Source organism: Taeniopygia guttata, chromosome 1A, assembly GCF_048771995.1.
Source record: "Taeniopygia guttata chromosome 1A, bTaeGut7.mat, whole genome shotgun sequence".
In the NCBI taxonomy this organism is placed as follows: domain Eukaryota; kingdom Metazoa; phylum Chordata; class Aves; order Passeriformes; family Estrildidae; genus Taeniopygia; species Taeniopygia guttata.
Window position 1 is genome coordinate 63,662,467 of NC_133025.1, and position 17,963 is coordinate 63,680,429.

The 17,963-nt window shown below is 42.0% G+C and overlaps 1 protein-coding gene across 1 annotated transcript in view; it reads left to right on the forward strand.

Annotated features, from left to right (window-relative positions):
* The first annotated feature begins 3,362 nt into the window (after positions 1–3,362).
* GYS2 (glycogen synthase 2) overlaps positions 3,363–17,963 on the forward strand; it is a 42,510-nt gene continuing 27,909 nt past the window's right edge. The window contains exons 1-4 of the mRNA XM_030263446.4: positions 3,363–3,917; positions 12,345–12,526; positions 15,014–15,205; positions 15,707–15,892. Of these exons, the coding sequence (XP_030119306.4) occupies positions 3,797–3,917; positions 12,345–12,526; positions 15,014–15,205; positions 15,707–15,892 (681 nt within the window). The 5' untranslated portion in view covers positions 3,363–3,796. The remainder of the gene's footprint in view (positions 3,918–12,344; positions 12,527–15,013; positions 15,206–15,706; positions 15,893–17,963) is intronic.

Below are 17,963 nucleotides of genomic sequence, written 5' to 3' on the forward strand. Positions count from 1 at the left end.
AAAAATACAAACATTTTTTGTATATTTCTCTTCAAAGACCTTGCAAACTCAGCCTTCACATTGTCCAGTGTTCTTGCAAACAAAATTATTTCACTTCTGTGGGCTGAAAAAGAATTTGGTGAGGTAACAACTGGTGTCTGGCAGAATTGAAACACAATGAATATTGTATTATTCATGTACACAATGTAGTTTGTGATAAGAACAATATGAGAAGTTAGGCTGGACTCAAAACCAGTCCCACTGGTTTCCAGATTTCTGGGATATATTTTAATCAATGTTATATTTTAAAAGCCAGTCTTTCTGGTATGTTTCCATCTCACTACTTCAGCAGCTGGCCTCTGTTTGGTGCAGAAGGAGCAAACTGCATGATTGAAGTCACAACCTTTCCCTGCCTCTGTGACAAAAATGACACATTGTTCTAGTGACAACAGAGAGTCCCTTTCAGCACTTGCACCTCACTGCATTTCCCATGGAGGACAGCTAGAGGCTGCCCTCCTTAAAAAAGCAGAATACAGCTTTTTTCTGAAGAGCTTTTATTTTGTCTTATTATATATGCACAGCAACACACAACCTCCTTTATGGCCCTAAATCCAGATAACTCCAGCTGCACCCCAAATATCCCACAGTTAATCCTTGCAGGCCATAAATATAATGAATTTGCCCTCTAGCAATTAAGAGCATTTGCAGGGATGAAAGTTTCTGGATTATCTGTTGGAGTTTGCCTTTTCTGGGCACTTAAATACTTTTCTCTTACTAATAACAGAAAAGCAGGAATTTTGGATGGCATTGTGTGAAAAAAAAAACTCCTTCTTTAAGACATGCAGATTGGATAAAATGAAGTGTACTCAGAATACAAAGGAATGCTGATGCTCTCTGTGCTACTGAGCACTTTTTATCAGATAAAAACTCCATTATCTCCAAACTGCCAAAGGTGAGTTACTCCCAGGTTCACTCAAGGATGGCATTGACAGTGCTTGTGGAATTAGCTCATAGTATCTGACCATTCTTTCTAACTCATTCTCCAAGGTTTAAGGAATTATATAATCTTTTGTCAAAATCAAAGAATAAATGAATTATCATCTTAGTACAAACAGAAGCTGGAAAAACGTGACACTCAAGAATCTGAAAACCACAGATTAGGTGAGGAACTTGAAAAATTTGCTGCTACAACTTTTGTTCATGGTTGTAAAATTATTTGCATGTTTTTCAGGCTTTTGAATGCTTAGGGACATTGGTATGTCAGTGAACCAGTGCCACTGGTTATCTGGCATCACTACTAGAGGGTTTTTTAGAGGGATGGAACACCTCTCCTATGAGGAAAGGCTGGGAGAACTGGGAATGTTCAGCCTGGAGGAGGCTCTGCAGTGACTTTATTACGGACTGAAGGGATGGTACAAGACAGCTGCAAAGGGACTTTTTACAATGGCCTGGAGTGACAGGAAAAGGGGTGATGGCTTTAAGTTGAAAGGCCCTGGCACAGGGTGCCCAGAGCAGCAGTGCCTGCCCCATCCCTGGCAGTGCCCAAGGCCAGGCTGGACAGGGCTTGGAGCACCCTGGGCTAGTGGAAGGTGTCCCTGCCCTTGGCAGGGGGTGGAATGAGATCTTTAAGGTCTCTTCCAACCCAGAACATTCCGTGATTCTGTGGTTCCTGGAGAGGTAACTGATGTGACCAGTTTTGATTTCAGCACCTTGAGAGCTGTGTGAAGACCTGCAGAGCCAGTGGTGCCCAGCCAGCAGTGGGGATGGGCCCCCCACACCCACAAATCCATCAGGCTTCCCTCGGGGATGCTGCAGCTCCTGGGATTGACTCGCAGTGAGGGGGACTGCGGTCAGCGAGGACTTCTCTTTAAAATGAGAAGTTTGGCTGTGTATTCATTTGCACAGGGTGAGGAAACTGTGTGGGACGGGGATGGAGCTGTCAGCTGCTTTGTTCTCTCTGCTCCTCACCTGAGATGGCCTTGGCACACCTGGCAGCCTTAGGCCTCAGCCTCAGCGTGAATGTCCCAGCAAAGCTATGAAACTGTGACTTGGGCAGGTTTGGTGTTCACAAATGAAGTGAGCCTTAATGCATTACTGGTTTTTCTTTTAAATAGCATGGGTTTTCAGCTATGGGGTGATCTGGTTTCCTACCTACTCCAGGTAGTAAAAGCCACAGCTGCTCCAAAAAGAATGATTCTCGGCCAGGTCTTTTTTTTAGAAACTGGTGAATAGGGCAACTCAAACCATTGAGACAAAATGACACTCAGCCAATAAACCCCTGAATCTTTCCCTGGCTTCTTACCAGGCTCTTTTCTGAGACAGCTCCATTTCTTAACCTGCAAAAAAACTTCTCTGCAGGCTTTTTCAGTGAGCTGCATCCACCAGCTCAGGGATGGCTCTGACTGCCATGAATGCAGAGAGGTCTTGGAATGTAGACGTGGAAGAGCAAGTCTTTTGGGGGTAGGTATCCTTTAAGGCAGGCTCAGCTGTGCCATGCATTATACATTATGTCTAAAAGACTTCTGTGCTGATGGGCTGCCTGTCTCCTAAAGCAATTGTCTTGGACTGGTTTTGCCTTAGGTGAGCTCAGCGCCCTTCCCCCTCTGCCTGCTGGTGCAGTGGTATTCTCCACAGTGCCAGAGATGTCCTGGAGCTCACTTGGAGGTTTGCTCTCTACTGAACTCTGGGTTTTGGGCAGATTGTGCTCTAAACTGAGAATCAGATTCAGCTTGCACAGCTGTCCCAGAAGCACTGGCTTTTCAACAGATATGTAATATAAGCATCTAGCAAGCAGACAGCTGTTCTGGGTAGCTGTGAGTTAGGGACCAATCTCAGGCTGTGAGTTAGGGACCAGCATCTCTGTAGATGTGTGTTCAGTGCTTGCAGCATCCCAGCTCTGTGCTGGAGAAGACAGGGGCATGCTGTGCCCTGACTTAGTACTCACAAAGCTCCCTAGGTGGAGGACATGAGCCCAGAGGCCAGGAAGGACCTGTGGCATAGAAAAAAAAACCAAACAGGTGGAAAATCAGGGACAGGACTGCAAGCAGGGGCAGAGTGCATGCCAAAACAGGGGTAGAGCCTTTGTAGCTCTTTAAAAGCTGGCAGGGCTGCAGAGCTGCTAAAGCAGCCAACAGCTGATGCAGAGTCCTGGGAACAAAGCTGGAGATAATTGTGGAGGTAGGAGATGAGGTAAACGCCAGCTTACAGACTGCTGAACTGACAAAGAAGAGGTAACAGCATTTAACCTGGCAAGGAACCCAAGAGACATCGTGTAAAATGAGTCTACTCTAACTCCTGCAGGCAGCCAGCAGGTAGGAAAACACGGGTGTAAGGGGAGGGTGTGTCTCGAGGGGAGGACTCAGGGGCTGGACTCGAATCAGGTGGTGAACTCAAAGTGTCCTCCCTGTTAGAGTTGGCTCAGGGCGCTGCTGACTTTACAACTCTCCAATGTCAGCTGTTCCTGAGGTGGATACTGAATGCTGTGGTTCAGGAGCTCAAAATCATTTTTTTACCTTCTTCTGAGAGAAGAAAAAGAAAGAGCTGTGGCCCCAAAACAGTCGAGACCTTTCTCAGGTCAGTGTTAAATTCTTACCTCTCCAAGCAGCTGCTTCTCAAGCCCTGAGGATTTCACTGAGCCAATTTAATGCTGGTGGTCAGACAGTTTAAACCCATTAGCTCCCAGCTATCTGAATAATTTTCTCCTGGGATCCCAGCACACGAGCAGACTGCTCTGACCAGAACTGCAGAGCCTGCCACGGGATCTGGACCTTTGCTGACTGCTGTGGCCTTTGTGGTGAGCACTCAGGGGCTGAAGAAAATGCCACTGGCAAGATCCCTGTCCATGACATCTCTGAATGGGCTTCTTCAGTGTGAGGATGAAGACCTGCCCGTGGAGGATTTGTTGCTCTTTGAAATTTCTTGGGAAGTTACCAACAAAGGTTTGTACCACACCTGGGGGTTAGTATTGCTGTTTTCTCAGGAGTGGAGGGAGGGGTGAAGTGCTGGAGAAGAAAGGCATTCACAGGGAGATTGGAGAGAGCTGCAGAGCTGCTGCATTGCAAGAAGTGCAGGTGTGTAATGGTGCATGCTGAGCGTGGGCTGCATCTGCCTGGACTTGTGTAGGATGGGCAGAGCCAGGATGTCTCTGTGTCTTTTTGTGTTCCACCACCAGGGAGAGGGGGTTTGAACATCTAAGTGATAAGTCCGAGTGTGCAGATATATAAATTGCTTTGTACATCCTTAGGTTTTGCCTTCTGTGCAAATTCACTTGGGCATGTCATGCATGGAAACGAGCTGTACAACAGAGATCAGAGGCACAGCAGTTTAGCAGTGCCCCCTCAGCCTTCTAGAGCAGTGTGGAGAAGAGGCCAGGCCTGGAAGGGGTATAAACAAACAGAGCTGTGTTACAGCCACTGAACAAAGCCCAGGAGTCAATGACCAGCAGGCTTTGTGTGCCAGCTGAAACTCTTCTGGACTGCTCTTTGCAAACACAAATTTGTGTTTGCAAAGAGCAGGTGGTGCCAGACAGGAGCTTCATTTGTTCATTGGTTGCTGCTGGTCAGGCAAAGGGCATGCTGCTTATTAGGCAAAACTCCTCCTGCCTCCATTTCTAATTCATTCATCAAATCATCCCCTTTCAGGTGTGTGTAGTTCTGCAAGCTTCCATTTTCACTGCAAAAGTGAGTTAGTATGAGTAAATTATTGACCTCATCTGTGTTACTGTCCTGGCAGATAAATAGAGATTAATCAGGAGAGAGGCTCTGTAAACTGTTAAGAATTTAACTTTAAAGAGGAAATGTGTGTGAGAGGAACAGGCAGTGCTGGGGTTTATCCTCATGGGGAAACCGGAATTACTGTTTTGTGATAATTTCTGCTGTTTTACATTGCTCTTTTTAGGGTGATGAGCCCTATTAATACCCAGAGGTGAGACAGAGTAGATTTGGCAGTTTGAATCCCTGTGGGTTTATTTTTCAGTAGCTTCAGCCAAACTTTTAGGGTTAATTTATTAAGGCCACAACTTGGAGCATGCAGCATTCACTTTTGTAGTGTGTGTGATAAGTAAGGCTCTGGCAAGCAGATGGCAGCAGAAATCTAGGAAATTCAGGAGTTCTCATTAACTTCTCTGAGCTCCCCAGCATACATATTTTCTGAGTCATCTGGACCCAGTGGTTGTAGATATCACACAAGATATTTAAGAGAAGATAACCCAATTAGATTTTCCCAGAGCATGTACAAAATGTAGAGAAACATTAATCATCCACAGAGCTCTGGATGACTTCACTGGAGCCAAATCAACTGACTCAGCTAAAATTTACTATTCACACATTTTATGAGAGAATTAATATTAATAAAGTCAATTTTATTCAGTGTGTTTAAAAATAAGGTGCCTTTGCTTACACCACTTTCCAAGCCCACACCTTCAGACAGGGCTGAAGGAATATGGTATGGAAAACAATTTCTTCATTAGAATCTGAGGTTGTGCAAAGTTTCCATTAACCAAGCCGGACTAGAAACCTCTGTGCAAAAACCCTTTTATAATCCTTTTTCAGCCTGTTTTTCTGGTAAATTCTTCATACTGAGGGTTTGGGGGTTTTTTTTTCTATATCTTTCAGGCAGTTGAATGTCTAAGTCAGGTGGTGAGAACTGTTCCCTGGTGACCAACTTTTGTAAATGGTTCTGGGAAAATGTTAGGTCACTGTGAGAGAGAGTAGACAGCAAAATACAGGGAGAGTCATCCCAGAAGATATATAAGTTTAGGAAATAATAATGGAAGCTTGGAGAACTATACCTACCTTGTACTGTGCATTTCCTAGCTCCTTTAGGAGGAGAAATTTTTTATTTGATGAAATAAGCTGACCACACAGGGATTTAGCTCTGCTTCATGTTGTAGTGTTTGTGCTGCTGCATATGTTCCCAACACAGAGGGCAAAATAAACATTAGCTGGATTTTTTTGCCTTACAAGCTAATTTTGAGCATTTAACATGAAGGTTTCTTTCTTCTTTTCTGGCAATGCAAAGGCGTGTCAGAGGAGCTCAGCCTGAAGTTGGTTTGCATTTCTGAGGTGGTGTAAAGCTGCTGCTGCCCACAGGAGCAAGTCTCAGTCTTTGTGTTTAATTTTGGTGCATCACCAGGTGCTTGGGTACATTTCCTCCTTGGCCAGTGCTACTTCTTAGTAATCCCTCCATTTCTTTTGTGGCAGTGGCAATCAGGCTGAATTGTCCTCTTTCCTGTGAGGAAGGTGATATCCATCCCCACACACTGTAACCAATGCTGAGCTGAGCATCTTCAGAGCCAGGGATGGTGAGGGGCTCCTGCAAATTGGAGAATACCTGATTGTGTAGAGGGGGAGCAAGCATTCCATGGCATTTCCCTGATGGTGCTGGTTGTTACTGAGGCATGAGGTGCAGCTGTAGGGAAGAACAAGATGGTTGTATGAACTCAGGGCTCAGAGATCTACAAGTATCCATCATTTCCAGAGTCTCTTCTCTTCTTTGTCAGCAGCTGGAACAGGGAAGCTGTCTCTCCTTTTGTTTTAAGAATGGATAATTTAATACATGCTCCAACAAGGCAGAGTTTCTACTTCTCCATGTTTCCTTTTTGCGTTTTCTGTCGGGGCTGCAGCCTGTGCTAAGTTACAACCTCTGGAGACGCAGAAAACATTGGCTGCTCAGTTACTGCTCTCACTATTCTCTGTCCTGGAGCAAGCAAAGATAAGGTAGCTGAAGGAGAAAATGGGAAATAAAAAAGGCTTATCTGCCAGTGTTACTCTCTCCCTCACCCTTCCCCCAAGTCACACGAGAGGGAACTTGCCACCTAAACCAAACACAGTATCGAAATCCTCTGGCATTGAAAGTCTTCTGCCAAGGAAATAAGAAATGTGTAGTTTGTTTTTTGAGATTTCCCTCACTTTAGTTGGCTTTTCACTGATGGGCAAAACCCTGTGTGAAGTGAATCTACAGTGTTTCTGTGGCAGGAGGGGAAAAATTCAAGCAGTGAAGGGTCCCAGTCCACTGCAGTGCCACAAATCTGGTGGTAATCATGGGGGAGATCAGCATTTTTAACTCTTCCTTTCTCTCCTGGCCATCATGCTCTAGTAAAGTCAGGTCTGACCATACAGCTGTGGAAAAAAGGACTGGTTTCCTTCCTCCATAGCATGAAGACCATTAAAAGGTTTAAGTACAAGAGCACAAAAGAAGTAGCTGCCAACTATGAAGATTTTTGGGCCTGGGTTGAGTTTGTCTGTAGTGGGATTTCTGACACATTGATTAGATGGGCTGAGAATGTTCAAGATCTGCTCTTTTCTCTATAAAGATGTCTTGAAAATAATTCCAGTGATATTTAGATTAGTATCCCTTGCTGTACCACTCACAGCTTTTAGACAGAAAGTAGAAGAATGCTTAAAAATGCTGGGCAAACAGCCAGCTTGTGTCATCATTCAGCTGTGAACAGCTTAGCTCAAGAGTCAGTGGTAGATCAATCTCAAATATTTTTATTCCATCCCCATTGGAACGAAGACTGTGCTAAAAACAAAACTTGTTTCAGCTCTCCCTGGAGCAGAGATCTTGGTTCAGTTTTTCTGGTGAAAACCTGGATGTTTGGAAATTAAATCCTGAATCCACTGAAGTCATTAGGACCAGCATTTTACCCCCTCTGTGTCTTCCCATGATGAAACTTCCTTGGGAGAAGGTGATTACTGTAACTTGTGACACAGCTGAAGTAACACCCTTTTGGGAGTGGGGATGTGCTGGCATAAACTTGGCATAACACAGCCTCAGAGCTCTGTGCATTTATAGAGTTGGGTGGAATATCAATGTCAAATCAATTCCAAATGAAATCCTGTGCACTGGGGATAATGCACACAGAAATAGCTTCTCAATTGTGGACATCTGTCATAAGTTTCAATGGTTCAGTATTATTTCAGAATATGTTTGGAATGTCAGAATTTCAAAGAATGTGGAGATTTGTCTTCTGAGGAGTCCTGACTACAAACACAGCTCAAAAACCACAGGAAAAATATCTGCTGGCTGAAGATATTGGTTGTTTTTCACCTGACACATTTTACCACTTGATTTTATTAATGCTACCTCAACAGCCAATCAATCAGATTCCAATCAAATGTTAGAAACAAGTTCAATCTGAATTTTTATCACACCTGTGCAGATCAAAGACATATTCTGAGGAGAAGGGTGAAATAATTGATGTGAGAGTGATTGTGGCAGTTTGAACCCCGAGCCTGGGCTCACGCTGCTCCCATGGATCCTGTGCCTCTCATGGTTCTCAGGGAAGCTTTAATGCCTTCAGAGTGGCCTGGTCAGGACATAGCAAAGCAGCTGCAGAGCCCTGGAATCATCCTGATGCTCTCTCTGTTTGGGAAAAGATCAGTGACAATATCAACTCACCTCTGTCTCACTTCCATAGTTCCCTTCCTATTTCTCTCCCTCATTTTTGGTTTCTGCTTCTCCTTCACTCTGTCCTTCTGCAGTGTGGGGTGGGTAGGAGGACAAGCTCTGACTGCTGCTTGGATTTTAAATATACAAAAGAAATAATGCAGCAGGACTTGAAACAAGGAAAAAAGAAAACACTGGAGTGATGCAGAGAACTCCTTTAGATAAATTATAGTAGTGTTAACACAGATAAAAAGGTTTAGACTTTTAAAATAATTCTGTGGAATTTTCTGAGATAGTATTTTGGTTTCATCTTCTATTTTTTTAGAGAGGTCAGTAAAAAGACATCAAACTTCCCTTAAATTAACAAAATCCTTCTTTCCCAAATATCTGAGCTCCCCTTTCTTTGCCAATTTATTTTTTCCCTTAAAAAAAAAACCAAAAAAAAAAAAAAAAACCAAAAAAAAAAAAAAACAGAGGAAGAATGGAAAGGAGATAAATAGGGGGAAAGATTTTTTTGTTGTTGATTTCCTTTTAAGGTTGATTTCATTTATTGGTGGAAAGGTTAAAAGCGTATTTTAAAAATAAAAAAAAAAATTTATTTCAAGGATGTTTAAAATGACTAAACTTAATATTTTGAATAAAACATTTTATTGAACTCATAATTTAGAAAACGAAATTATTCCTGTATCAACATTTTACTGCTAATTCCCCTTGTCTGTGGTATTCCAAATAATTTCTCTTGTTCTGATCTCTACTGATTCTCTATTGGTTTCTCATTTTGTCATTTCTTGCTTGCTTTAACCCTATTTCAAAGTACAAAATTTCAGAGGCAGCACAGAGAAACTTGCAACATTTTGGTACATCCCTGTTGTTTGGAACGGTTTTCTGTTTATAGTACGACCTAAAACATCATATTAGACAAGAAAAAGAAGGCTTACCAAATTGTTGAAGCAGTTTGAGAATTCTGTGAGCTGAACATGTAAGCCTCTACTCTGTTACTCAGTAGCACATGTAATGTTTTGCTTGCTGGCACAGATATTTCCAGGGAATTCAAAGCAACTGAGCATGTAGAAATATCTCTTAAAAGATATATAATGTGTTCCTTGAGTATGCTATGGAGAAGTGTAATTTCAAAAATCAATACATTATTCTAGGCATTGCTCTGTTATTCTGAAGATGTCTTTTTTAAGTTAGTTATACCAAACACTTCCTACATACATAGTTTCACTTGCAGTTTCCCTCCGCTGTCAATTAAACCTTATGCACAGACATGCTTTGTGAGTCATATTTCCACAGTAACAGGGAAGACAAAAGCAAGTCTGGGGGTCAGGTAGCACTGCTTTTATCACAGTTACCTTCTGAGGAATTTTAACAATCTGTAAAATGTATTCCATGGATTTCATCATAAGTACTCTTTATTGCATTTCAGCCAAATCAGTGCCCTGAAATGTTTTATTTACCTTGCTGTGCAACAGATTATGACATATTCTCCTTTCTTTCCCCCATAAGAGGCCTTCTATACATATTTGGCCTTTTAGGGCACACAGGGATCCTAAGGATACCCTTGTGGAAAGAAACACTCAGATGCTGGCTATGTGAAACAAAGATCCAGCTCTACCCAGCCCTTGAGCTGCAGCTTCCTTATTTCTCTTCAAATCCATGGTTGTGGAAAGTCAGCTGCGTTGCCAATCCCAGTGTTGAACCCCTTGCAGTATGGAAGAGGCTTGTCCATGCTCCTGGGATGGGGGAAGGAGCTTTGTTTCCCTCTAGGCATATACAGCTTTATCATGGTATTTAGTGTCTTTCATCTTGCAAGTCATGTTTTCTGTTTTTCCTGGATCACCAGGCTGCTCTGCACTAAAATCTTCCCTCATTCTAAGCTCTGTATCCCTGCCAATTCAAACCAGCCAGTTGCATGACTAAGATTCCTACCAAGCCTCATATTTATCCATTTTGGATTGAAGCCCTTTATGCTCCTATGATGAGTTTACAACCCCATAAAAACAGATGTATCATCATAACTATTGCTTTATAGGTTGAATGTTCTGATTTGTCTCATATAATTAAAATTTTATGTTTATCTGTATCTAAGCTATTCAAATAGACTCAACTTGTGCGCAGAGAAACTTGGAGGGGAAATACAGTGTTATTTATCTGAGATTGCTCTAAATCCCTGTCCAAAGCATAATTTATAGTCATCATATGATGGCTATAAATTACTTTCTTAAGCTTTCTGGTCCTGCTGAAGGGGAGAATAATAGTCATAGGTATAGGCTTCCTTCTGCAATTCCATGGCTATGTGATGGGAAACTCTTGAACTGACTGCTTGATTTAGGAACAGACACCTGCAAGATTCTTGTCTTCTCAGGTCTTGAATTAATAAAGGTAATAATTTATTGTACTAGTTCTACTTAGCAAGCTGTTTTGGTTTTTTTGGGGTTTTTTTGTTTGTTTGTTTGTTTGTTTTTATCTTTGTAAATACCTAGAATCCTGAGACATGAAAATATTAAGACCAGGGATCCTTCCAGCATTCAAAACAAATGGGATATTTGTAGAGAAGAGGCATTTAAGTGAACAATTTATTTTCTAGGAGCATAATTAAAACTGTAGCGCTGTCATTTGGCTGCTCAGGGCTGCAAGACACCAGGCTTTGCAGAAGGCTTTCTGTGTTTGTCAGGGGATACAGTTTAATTAATCTGGGAACTAATCTCCCAAAGAGCTGAGCAACTTCAGCTACTGTATTGCACATAGCAGTGGCAGATTTTTAAGGAGAATTAGGTAACTTCTCAAGGGTCTTAATTCTGTTGGATGAGGTGCACGGGCACCTCTGGATATCACAATAGCTTTAAAATGGTGAGCCTAGAGTGCCAGATCTCAATCCCTGGCAGCTTTCAGTGCTGACTCCATAGGTAATTTTGAACTCACTGCTGGAAGCTGTAGCACCATCTCCTTCCCCAGAGTGCTGCCAAATATTTCCAAAACTTCAACATTCAGTGGAGGGAAAAATTTTTATGTAGGAGCATCAATCCCTTCTGTAGTGCTTCTTTTGCTCTTTGTATGTGTTGAGCTCCCTCTCTCCCACCTTGCTGGAGTTATGCTCATTGTTTCTGGTGTGTAGCAGCTGCTTGGCTTCAGGTTTTCTTTTCCCTTGCCATCCCACCCTCTTGCTGGATTCAAGCATGCCCTATTGTTCTTCTGACTTGGTAGTGGTGCAGTGTCCACTGCCTGGCACCCTTGGCACTGTGGCAAAGGGAGGTTTGCCATGCCAGTGTGTGAATTCCAGGGCTGGCTATGGCAAACTTGGAGCAAGAAGCAGCTAAGGGACTCTTGCACACCATGTGCAAGACTGGATGGATCTGTATTGACTTGGCAGGGAATACTGCTGGAGTCTCTTACACTTATGAATGCTACATTTGCTTTTAAAGCAGACAGTGTTTTGGTTAAAATGCTACAGACATTTATATTTTAAGTGTAGGCTACATTCCCTCCAACTTTAACAACTCTTCCAGGCTGATAATGGAACAAGACTTCTTATGCTTCAAGGATATTGGGTTAAGTCCATTTTTATAGCCAGTAGTCAATGAAATGCATTGGATCCTCAACTTCTCTTGGTGATTTGTGTCAAACAAGCTCAGTTCTTACCACGTGATGAAAAATAGGTTTGAAAATTATAAGTGAGGCAATAAAACAAAAGCAGAAGGCTGTTCTTGGCATGCAGCAGAATCAAGATCAGACATGGGAGAGTGGAAATATGAGGCACAGGATTTTAATCCCCCAACTGAGCAGTGAAGCTCTGATACCATTTAGAAGACTGAACTTCTATTTATTTGATTGAGGCTGGATTTCACTTAAATCCTACATATGTGAAGGGATTTAACTAGCAGTTTTTCTGATCCACAGATGTGTTGGAGCTTAGTACAGAGATCTGTGGCCTGTGCCACTTTCTAATTTTTGTTCTTTGTTATCTTCTTTTGCAGTGGGAGGCATTTACACTGTGATCCAGACAAAAGCCAAAACTACAGCAGATGAATGGGGAGAAAATTATTTCCTCATTGGCCCCTATTTTGAGCAGAATGTGAAAACTCAGGTGGAATTCTCTGAACCTCCAAACCCTGCAGTTAAGAAGGCAATGGACACCATGAAAAGCCAAGGGTGTCAGGTAAATCAGATGTGCTGCTGCTTCCCAGGGCAACAAATCTGACTCTGAGGAGATTAAAGTTTGGGTTAATGCTCTTGTCGTTCCACTTGACACAGCAGTCCTGGTCAATGTCACAATGGGAAAGGCTCGGAATCCACTGTTAGAACGGCAGAGTCAATTCATTAAAGGTTATTTTTGAGGAAGAACCAGTTCATCCAATTATGGGTTTTAACAGTCATTTATCTGCAAGGCTGCTTAATTGGATTAATTACTTATTTATCTGGTCTCTAATTATGGTGAGATTTTAGTACATAAAATACGACCTTACTTTGAGCCCTTACATTTCACATTCTTGCATGAGAGTGAGAGAAGTGTTCTATTAGCTCTCATTTTTTCTAATGTAGCATAATACTGAGCTGAAAACCAGAAAAGCACTGAGGTGACAAAGAATCCACTTCCTCACTTCAGTGCAACTAGGTGTCAGTTCCCTGGGAAGAGAAGTTACGACACCAGAAAGTAGATTCATCTCTTTCCAACATGATTTTTAACCAGTGTTTTCTGTGTGATCTCATAGCCTTTCTGAGGCTCGGTTTCTCCAACAATAAAACAGGAATAAACTTCTTCCTATAAAGATTATCTGCTAAAAGAAATAGATTATCTGCTGTGTTGATGGGCAGTTCTTAAGCTGCAAGCAGCTTTGGTTACCTGAAAATGGGTGGAAGGTAACTCATGCTAAATTTGACCTCCTTCCTTGAAGTCCTTATCAGAGATGTAGAACTTGCCTGCACTCCGACTCCGTGTTGAGTCCCCCAGGGATGGCAGCTTGCAGGAGGAAAAATTGTCTGCTCATACTGTGTGCTGAAAAAATGTGGATTCTTACTGTTGCTGAGGAGATTGACACACTTCAGTGTAGAAATTCCTGAAGTTCTTGGGCTGCCACCAGCTGTGGCACTGGCAATGCATTGTCTCCCTTTGTAAGAGCAGTTGTGCTGTTCTTAGGATCCAATGCCCTGTTATGCAGATGTCTTTTGTTGGATGAGTATGTGCCACAGCTTGGGAGGGTGTCTGCTGGGGACACTGACATGATGCTTGAATTGTACAGGCTCAAACTGAAAGGTCCAATCTGCCATTTCTTGTCTTTATCAGATTTTCATAGGTGATTGATCGAGTTTTCCATGTTGCCTCTGTAACACTCCTGTGTCTGTAAAACAGCTTAAGACTTCTGAAGCAGATTGATTACAATGCTTTGTTTTTCCAGCAATTAAATTTTCCAATTTCATCAGCCACCTATGCCAGCCCAACATGTGCATGGTGCTGCTGGACTATTCATATACAGCAGCAAATCTGTCCCAAGGATGTCAAATATAGCTTTGATCTCCAATAATGACGCTCTCGTTTCCAGGAGCTGCACTTATCCTATTAACATTTATGTCTGGATTTTGCTTATGCATCACAATGGATGGTTTTAAACCAGGGGACCTAGGAATGCTTCCAAACGTCTCAGGTCAGGTGTGTTCCTTGCCACAACCTGACCGTGTATTTAGATGAAGTCTGGGTTCCTTGCTTTTTAACCTCATTTTCCTGAATAGCAAATCTGGACAGTCTGAAATAAATACATGAGGAGTGAAAAGGAGCAAACCTGTCTTTGTTATGCCTCGTACTTTTTGTGAAAACAGGCCAAAAGCTTTTATCTTTCTTGTTTTCAAGAACCTGGTCTCTTTTCAGCTCATTGCAGCATCAGGGCTGGGTTCAACCCCTGAGGTCCCAGCCATGTTGATGGCAGATTTAATGTGAAATAATTTAATTTGCAGACTGTAGTGTGGGCCCAGCTGCGTTGGGCAGGCCAGTGCAGGCAGTGAAGTTGTGAATACTCTTAGAAATGTTTAATTATACCAATGGAGACAAAGCAGGAAAGCTGCATTTTTAGCCTGATGTGATTTTAGGTATTGAGATACCTTCTGATTGATCCTTCCACTCTTCCAAATGGAAGTGGAGTCCTTCCCCTCTGTGCTGCTTGGGAAGAAGGAAGAAATGTCATGGTAGATACAGGCACCAAGCATCAGTCCTACAAAACCTCTCCCCAGTAATCTAGTGTAAATAGTAAAAGACTGGAGACAAATATGAGTGAAAGAAAAGAATAATTTTAAAATAAGACCAGAACTGGCCTAGATAGTTCAACAAGAAGACCTCATTATTCAAGCAAGTGTGGTCTTTCTAACCTTTTTTTTTTTTTTCTTTAATGGAAAAGAAGTTACTATTGCAATGAAAATCTAAATTGAAAGACTTAAAAGTAAAATGTTCCTAAAGATTTTATTTCCCTTTGCTTCAGTATTACCCCATGTATTTTGTAGAGAAAACTGCAAGTCCTGGGTTGTAGGCCTGTGAACACACATTCTTTGTATGAAATACATCAGAAATATGATGGATGAAGATCATTGTGCTAACTGGCCTTTACATTCACTTTAACATTTTATTTCTATCTTTCTTATCCTTGCCTCTTTTCCATAGGTCTTTTTTGGAAGATGGCTGATAGAGGGCAGCCCATATGTCTTACTCTTTGATATAGGATCAGCAGCTTGGAACCTGGACAAGTGGAAAGGTGGATTTTGGGAGGTCAGCAACATAGGGATACCTTTTCATGACCGAGAAGCCAACGACGCTGTGATTTTTGGATCATTAACAGCCTGGTTTTTGAAAGAGGTACAGTTTTTAAATCTAGAGATTTACAGACCAAAATGACCTTGGGATGTGGTCCCTGGTCTCCAGTTTGAAAACCAAGATTTTTTAGGAAGTTGATCTCCGTGTAGATCAAATTTGTATTTAAAACTTAAATGTTTAGTGGTCATTCGACTATATTTTTCCAGAAGAAGGGCAGTGGGGCTGCCCAGCGTGGGGTCTGAGTGACTGTGCTTGCCACAACCCTCTGACACTCTAGAAAGGTCTGTTCTGATGCACTAGAGAGGTACACATTTTTCTTGGGCTAAGGATTAGGGCTGATGGAAATCAAGGCCCATGTCCTCTTAAAATTGCACTGTTTTGTCACAAGAAGGAAAGCAAGCATACAGAAGGCTTCACCAAAAAAAAAAAAAACCCAAACCAAAACCCAAAAAAAACCCCCCAAAAAAACCAAAAGAAAAGTTCTCTGGGTCTGGGATGGTGGACAGGACAATGTATGTTTCATATATTTCTTTCTATTTTCAGCTTTCCTGTCAGTTTGATGACAAGCCAAATATAATTGCCCACTTCCACGAGTGGCAGGCAGGAGTGGGTTTAATCCTGTCTCGATCACAGAAACTTCCTGTCGCCACAATTTTTACTACCCATGCAACTCTGCTTGGGAGATACTTGTGTGCAGCCAGTATTGACTTTTACAACAATCTGGACCAGGTAAGAAACATTTTTCTTATTCTTCTCTGCTTTATTTAGCTAATCATCTCCTGGCTCCCTTTCTGTTTACTGTGTTAAACCATTTATTGCATTTTCTGTCTTGTGTGGTTGCTTATGACTGACCCACAGCTGGTTGTTGATTCCAGAGCATGAGAAATGGTATTTGTAAGATCATGAAGTGTCTAGGCATGAGTGCCTTTGTCTCATCTGACAGGTCTGAAAGCTCAGTGGAAACTAGTAAAACCTATTCAGCTCTAGCCAACATCTGACCCTTCAGGTGCAGCCTCACAACACTCTTTCTTAATCTAGCACAGTAGAAAAAATAACCAATAGCTCTCCTCTTGTGAAAAATACCCCAGAATTGCAGTGGATGATGGTTGCTTTGAGGTTTGGTTTTTTTTTTTCCCCAGCCTCCTTCTTAATTTTTACAAACCATAGTGAGTCCTAATTTCAAGCATTTCAAGTTAGGCCTAATTTGTAACTGGCAAGTGTAGGAAGTACTTTCTGAGTTCAGAAGACTCATATGTGTTCCTTGGAATGTGTGTAAACTGTCTATTGGTTTTGACTTTCACTGTTCTCTTTCCACTCAAAGCAGAGCACAAACCAATGTTTCAAGGACCCAAATGTTTTTAGCACTGCCCTCATCGGGATACTTTGCATGATCTGGGATTTCTCATAAGGTCACAGACAAACCCGAATTCAAGAGGTTTTTCCATTCCAGCACTTAGTGAAAGTAGAGGTAGATAAAAGAACCACATTCTTCATGCACTTCCTTGTCGGAAATCAGTGAAGAAAATTACATGGTTGGTAATTTTCAGTTGGATGTTTGAAGTTTGACATGTTGGGGAGCTGTGTCTTCCAAAGACAAGGCCTAAGCACTTGTGTGCTTCTGGCCTGACTCAGAAACAGAAAATCATGGAATCATGGAATGGTTTGGGGTTTTTTTGGTAAACATCATCTCGTTCCGACCCCTGCCATGGACAGGGACACCTTTGACTATCCCATGTTGCTCCAAGCCCCATCCAACCTGTCCTTGGACAATTCCAGGGATCCAGGGGCAGCCACATCTGCTCTGGGCACCCTGTGCCAGGACCTCAGCACCCTCACAGGAAAGAATTTCTTTATCATATCCCATCTAAACCTGCTCTCTGTCAGTGTGAAGCCATTCCCCCTTGTACTGTCACTCCAAACCCATGTAAATCATCTTTCCTAGACTCCTAAGTTAGTTATGGCTGTTAGGTGCATTAATAAGGCAGCATGAACATCACAGTCCTGCTGTGCAGGAGTCCAGACATCCCTGCTCACTCATAGTCTCTCTGTGTGTATAATATAGAGTGGTTTGGTTTGATTCTGGTTAATTGAGTGAGCTGCAAGCAGTCTGGAAAGTAGTTTTTTTTCCTGAAAGCAACTGGGTTTTTTTTCTCTTCATTAATACTTTTGTGGGGGCCTCACCCTTGTCTGTGTACTCAAAAGGAAAGCTAATGATCTCACATCTGACTAAACCTGCAGAGTTTAATATATTTATAAACTAGCCACAGCATTAATATAATATTTTCTGTCCACACATGACATGGACACCTTTATGTATGAAAGCACTGTCCATCCTGTAAAGCCTCACAAATCCCATTGGTAACCATCAGCTATGTCACAAATACAGAAATGTCTATTCAGATTTTATTCTAAGAATATGTGGAATGAAACATAAGTATCATTTTCAAGTAGCATTCCAAATGGCTGTCAATAATATTTAAGGGAAGGAAATAGTGGATTTCTAGGCCGTAATATGGGCCTAATTTATACCCTCTGTGGGTTGACATTTAAAGGTACTAATAGAGGAAATTATGTCAAGCTGTTATACCATTGTTTAATATTTCCATAGGATGCTAAAACTCTTCCTGGGAAAGTTAGCTATCTTAGTCAGGGCTTCTTTGGCTGTGAAAAGGTCACTTTGGCCCAAAAGTCAGCTGAGACACAAGAGCTTGATCTCAAATACCATAATTAAATAACAGCTAGATCTTCAGACATATTCTTGTTGTTGCTTTCTAGCAGCAAACTATTTAGGTCAAGCAAG